Here is a 6,177-nt window from a genome sequence, read left to right as displayed (position 1 = left end):
TTTGTTTGGAGAGCCCTTACCAAGATTTGGCTTTTATTGCGTAGGAATTTATTTTGGTCGGTGGTAAATGGGAATTCTATTTCATGTTGGAGGGATCATTGGATTCTGTATATAAGGTTATTGTATAATTATATGCCTGTTCAGAATAGTTTTGTTTCTAACTGTACTCTCAATGATATAGTAACAAAGGAAGGTATGTGGAATCTTAATCTATTCAGAATTTGGCTATCGAAAAATATTGTTAAAAAATTATGGGCATTCCTCCTCCCCATCCCTCAGCAAAAGCAGATAGACTTAATTGGCTTTGTACCTCTACTAGATCCTTCTCAGTTAAAAGTGCATATTGGTCTCTTAAGGAGAACACGTGGAATCTAAGGGATAAGTGGTAGAAAATCATCTAGAAATTTAAAGATCATCATCTTGTTCGGTTTTTCTTATGGCTTGTGTTTAAACGTCTTCTGACTAACATGGAGAGCCTAAGGAAGGGCATCGACAATGATGGTGCTTGTCCTCTGTGTAATCATGAATCTAAGACATATTGTAAGTACTTAGGGATTGCTTTGCTGCCAAGGAAGTCCGGTCATGTGTTGTGCCAACAAATAACCAACTCTATTTTTTCTCCTCTAACCTTTTTGATTAGATGGAGTCCAATATAAGTAATCCGTAAAGATATTAAGCATTGGGACTACTTGGTCTAGCCTTTTTGGCTTAGTTGTCTGGCGCATATGGAAGAACAAAAACCTTTTTGTGTTTCAAGGATTATCTTGGAGTTCCTTTAAAACTATTAGGACATCCATGAGTTGGGTCAAGCAGTTTGATTTAGCTTACAACAAAAAGCCACCAAGACAAATGGTTAATGTGTCTAACCTTCCTCTATCAAGTGACTAGATTTTTTTAGTTAATGCGTTTAACCTTCCTCTATCAAGTGACTGGATTTTTTACACTCTGATGGATCCGTTAAAGCTGTTGTAAGTTTTGCTGCTGCTAGTGGTGTAGTGCAAAATCAGTTTGGAGATTGGATCATCGAGTTCAACTATTATTTAGGGGATTGTTCCACTTTTGATGCAGAGCTTTTGGGTATTCCCGATGGACAATCTTAAGGTGGCATACAAACAACCTCAAGGTGGCTAACGCTTTCTAGGATAGGCATTTGGTAGATTCAGCATCAACTTTAATGATAAGGTGTTATCAGCTATTACAAACTTTTGACCGATGGAATATCAAACACATCCCAAGAAAGGAAAATCAAGTGGCTGACTACATTACTAAGAGGGCTTCCGAAATGAAAAATGAAGTGCAAGTCTTTGAAAACACCCCTGAACAGCTTGGAATTGTTTTATGTGCTGATAGAGTTAATGGTTTTCTAACTTTTGGTGATCTAAGTTTTCTTTTGCATTGTATTTCTCACCAAAATAAAATAAAATAAAATAAAATAAAATCAACTCTTTGATTTACAACAAAAAAGAAATCAACTTTTTGATACCGTCCACAAACTTATAATAAATTTTAATCAAAATAATAAGATTCAAATTGTATTTTGCATTCTCTAGAAACATTAATAACTTAGTCCCTAAAATATAAATTAATATTTTTATTAAATTTTTATTTATTTGTACTATTAAAAATTAACGTGACAAAAAAATTTAAAATGTGACAAATAAGGTGCCATATTTACCTTATGTTGAAATGCAAATATCAATTTTTAACCGAAAAAAATTAATTTACGCTTTGACCTAACTATAATCCATGCAGAATATAGTTTACATTGTATAACTGATAATGTGAGGACAATGACGACTGTCATTCGTTAGCTTTAAAATTGAAAAAGAAGAAATCAAAGCCCCATTCATTGAAATTTAAGCATAAAGCCAACATTGAATACGGTATGACTGTCTGACTATAAGTCAAGCCAAATCAGTTGTGCTTCTGTTGTTTCTAACAAATTTTTACGTGATAATGATATCATAAAGTGTAAGCACTGGTTACTAGAATTGTCAATAACAAATGAGATTCAAGGATCGGATATGTGATGCACATTGGCTACTAAGTCTGACCAAAAAAACCTTGCTAGCAAGTACAAAGCACAAATTCCTTGAAAGATTCAGATTTTTTTAACATGGTGTCCATAGATAAACTTGACCCCCACTGGTGGCTCCTGCTAACATCCCAATTTCATATGGGTGCGCATCAAATCTGCATGGAATTGCAGACATTTCTGGACTCTGCAAAGTCATAACACTTCTCTTTTGTGATGGAGAGATTACATCAACACCTCTTTTCATGTTGCCAATGAAGATGTATGAATCATCCCACCCCCATATACCTCTGCGTACAAATATATATACATGATATAAAAAATTAAACCATCAAGCAGATCATTTGAGAAGAACAAAGAGTGGGACTTGAAAGACATGCAAAATAAGCCAACCTGAAACTGGAAAGCCACCTCCCAGTCCAATTATCATGGTATATCATACAAGCGTCCTCAAAATTAACTCCACTTATTATACCCACCTTGTTGTCCAAACTATATAAAAAAAAACAATGTTAGTTTAATAGGGGGAAAATCAAGTAAAATACAGATTACATCAAGTTAAATTGTAGAAGATTCTATGCAACCAGAAGAATATGTATTTCTGGTTTGTCCATATCTTCATTTTAAGCTACAATACATTAGCTGGTTTGAACCATTTATCTGGGCCTATGAAAGCTTAAATCCTGTCCAGCAATCCGTCTGTGATTGCTTTTGTTTAGCTTAGGTCTTGAATATCCCAGGTCAAATCACCATCAAAACACATGAAGGAAGAAACACAAAAAAAAAAAAAACAAATGGCAAAGTCATGAAAATGAGCAAATGTCATTTCTTTTATTTTTTTAAGAGAGCATTTTAGCTTCTGGTTTCAATTATTCTTATCAGCAGGTGAAGAATCAATAATGCATGAACTCAGAACAAATTTTGTATTGGGACAAAATAACTGCAAAAGCAGTGGAAACTATATAAAGAAATATAAAAATTGAATTTTAATTATTACATAAGTCAACCAATAATTTAAAACTCTGAAACTAGCCTTGCTTTCCTATCCTATGCCAAATAATTTAATTGTTTGCAATCAAATCGAAGTTCTATTGGGAGGCTCATTACTTCAATTGAGATAATTCAAAACCATTTCAGTTTTTTTAGTTGTAACTTTAGATGGTTCTCAAAAAAAGATTGGGAAAAAAAATTTATTCCCAGAGTAGATACTAAGAGGAACATATAAACCAATGACTGGCATCCAGCAGCACCGTGCCAGTAGGAACAGTTAAGCTACTAAGCTAAGCTGCTATTGGGGAACTTGATTGTCTACCAACGCAACAGTGCTAACCGAAACTGCCTACTCCTGCCTAATCTCCCAACACACTCAAGAACCAAAAGCCGGTTGGATTGGTCCAACCAGGAAAGGCATGGGAGTCTTTGGGCATTGCTTGGCCGACCCCTAGTTCTGGTTCATACATTTTTATATTTATGATAGAAAACCTTTTATGTTTAGCAGTCATTCTTGGAAGTTTGTTTGAGAAAGGTTGAGACCCTCTCACAGGCATCCTCTTCTATTCGTTGGCAGTTGTCCACTAACTTCTTTCTTTACCCCTTTGCATATGTCCCTAAATGGATGTGCACCTCCAGATGAGCCAGGGGCTGGCCTCCCACTTAATTATGCAGCATTTATTTTAACACCACATGTAACGATTTTTTCCTTTTATCCAGAAATCACCAATTAAAGCAATGTTTAGAATTGCCAAAAGGACACAATTGATAAACAAGGTAACATCTTAGAACCACCTACTACTAAAGACATCCTCAAAACAATAGAAGCTACACATCTCAACATAGAGGCCATCCATTCACGTCAATCATACCATGATATATAATAGAGTATGTACTGCAAAGCAAGTTGCTTAACCGGTGTGGAAGATAACAAAAAGCATCAATGAATATAGGGTTAAGAAAAGACTTAATACCTTGTGGTCGCAAGAGAGCTTCCAGAGGGAGAGAAGTAAGCGGAATGAACAGCCCTACTATGGCTCACAGTCTTTAAGGTTTTCAGTTTATGGCCGCTCATACTCCTTAAATCCCAAATGCAAGCAGTTCCATCCGTTGAACTGGTTGCCATTATGTTGGGATTTTGTGAGTTGAAGTTTATGGTGTTGATCCTATCTTCATGAAGCATCCAGTTTTTACTGGACTTCCCAGTCCGAATATCCCAAACCTTCAATCCTCCACGACCCTCAGCGAAATATAAGGTCTCCGAATTATTAGGCTGTTGAGAGAGGGAAAATATGGTATCATCACAAGAATGCACCAGATCAAAAACTTCCTTCTCAGCATCCATTAATCGAATAAAGCCATCATAGCAGCTGCTATAAATCTGCATCCAAAAGCAATAAAGATAGAGAAAACATCATATATGCACACCCTTTAACAAATTGTAAAATCTCGGTCTAATACAAAGATTTTTGAAACCCAAAGTACCTTTGACATCGAATGTTGATGAATCAAAATCCCAGAAATGGGGCCAGTATGCGGGCGATAAAGATATATGCCATCTTCCTTTTCATTGTTAGAATCCACATTCCAAAATGCAATATTCCCAAATTTGTTCCCAGCTGCAATCATCCTCACACTACTGCAAGGGGAAAACTTAACCACCATAATCCTTCCAGGCAAAAGCCGTGCTACATTTTCCGGTTTCAAATCCAACGATTCCAGCCATTGATCACTCTTCTCAATCTTAACTAAACTATCCAAATACTCATTTTTAACCACACCCTTGACCAACTTCCTTTTTCCACTCAAACTCTCATCAACCTTTTCTGTACCTAGTGATTCAAAACCCTCACTTTTGCAAGAACCCAAAGCACCTTTCTCACTAAAAATCTCATCTTTAACATCCTTAACCGAAACACCAACTTGGGTCTCCTTTGCAATACTCAAAATTGTCCCAACCAGCATTTTGTTAGACTCCGTTTCATCATCTCCACTAAAAGCATCTACCATACTAATAGGACCCAAAACACGAGGCGATTGCGGCTTTATAACGCTAACGGATTTTGGGGTTTTATCGAAATTGTCAGAAAAGTCATCAGGCAAACCTTTTGAATCCGGCGGCATACCTCTCGTCCTCAACGACCGTCGAATTACGATAGGGGTTTCCGTCTTGGGTTTTTTCTCTGGACTCGTTTTATACGTTTTCGTCCTGCAATTCAAAATCTCTTTTACATCAAATATTGTAGCAAAAAATAGATGGGGAAAAGAAAAAAAAAAGAAAATGGGATTTATGTTGTTTTACCTGTGGCGTTTGGCGGTGGCGGCTGAAAGAGTGGCTGCTTTTGAGTGGAGCTTGAGTGCGGCCACCATTTCGGCGTTTCTCTTTATGTTTTCGAGCCTTTGACGTTCATACTCTGTTAGTTTCTGAGACGCCATGATAGACAAAAGAACTTTGCAACAGGAATGAAGAGAGGAAGAAGGTTTTTTTTTTTTTTTTGGAGGGGGGTGGGGGACTGTGTCCAATGGCTAATGCTCATGGTGATTGTGGTTATATTGGGTTTATGATGATTGGAGGGTTTGGGCGGGAATAATCTTGGCGGCAAAAATATTTGTACTGCTACGTGGAACGTCACTGGCCGTTTATTTCTCATTTAATGAAATTAAAAAATCACGCATTATCCATGATCATCCCTAAACAAAAACATTACTTTGTACTGCTTTGGTTTAGTCCAATTTTTTTAATAGTTATAATTCAATATAGTTTTTTCAATATTAATTTTGAGATTTGATTTTTCCTTTTTTTGGTCTTGCTTTGCATATAAGATTCACTAAATTAGGCATATATGCTAGAAAGAAATTGGTAAAATAGGTTGTTTTTTAAATAAAAGAAATTATTCGATTTTGAAGAGATTGTGTGAAAGCAGGTCTAGTTGGACGAGTTTTTTTCACAGTTGTAAGAAAGTGCGCCCAGTTGTAGTAGTCACCTTATGTGTACAAAATTTCAAGATTTATCGGGCATTAAAATGCCCCAATAAACATCAGGATGAATGTTCAGGCGTATTGTTATTTTTCAAAGGTAGTCATGTGCTCATCAAATTCATTGAAAATTATCTTCCAACCATTTCATCTCTATCCGATCATCTTGAAACTTG

At 36.2% G+C, this 6,177-nt stretch overlaps 1 protein-coding gene across 1 annotated transcript; it reads right to left on the bottom strand.

Moving 5' to 3' along the window:
- Positions 1–1,819: 1,819 nt before the first annotated feature.
- LOC107893659 (WD repeat-containing protein 76) lies at positions 1,820–5,638 on the bottom strand. The gene is made up of 5 exons (XM_016818714.2): positions 5,328–5,638; positions 4,511–5,234; positions 4,000–4,406; positions 2,429–2,527; positions 1,820–2,325 (listed from the first exon to the last, which is right to left on the bottom strand). Exons 1-5 carry the CDS (start codon positions 5,459–5,461, stop codon positions 2,112–2,114), a joined length of 1,578 nt encoding a protein of 525 aa, XP_016674203.2. The 5' UTR covers positions 5,462–5,638; the 3' UTR covers positions 1,820–2,111.
- Between the last annotated feature and the right edge of the window lie 539 nt (positions 5,639–6,177).

Source organism: Gossypium hirsutum, chromosome A06, assembly GCF_007990345.1.
Source record: "Gossypium hirsutum isolate 1008001.06 chromosome A06, Gossypium_hirsutum_v2.1, whole genome shotgun sequence".
NCBI classification, from domain to species: Eukaryota; Viridiplantae; Streptophyta; class Magnoliopsida; order Malvales; family Malvaceae; genus Gossypium; species Gossypium hirsutum.
The sequence above is the reverse complement of the archived record's forward strand: the minus strand, read 5'-3'. Positions and strand labels throughout refer to the sequence as shown.

Bases quoted from the DNA above. Each gene is read 5' to 3' on its own strand.
- LOC107893659 (XM_016818714.2), bottom strand. From the start codon at position 5,461: ATGGCGTCTCAGAAACTAACAGAGTATGAACGTCAAAGGCTCGAAAAC. The intron at 2,528-3,999 runs GTATTAAGTCTT...TTTTTTATATAG, and splicing joins AGCTCTCTTGCGACCACAAG to TTTGGACAACAAGGTGGGTA. The intron at 2,326-2,428 runs GTTGGCTTATTT...ATTTGTACGCAG, and splicing joins AGGTGGCTTTCCAGTTTCAG to AGGTATATGGGGGTGGGATG.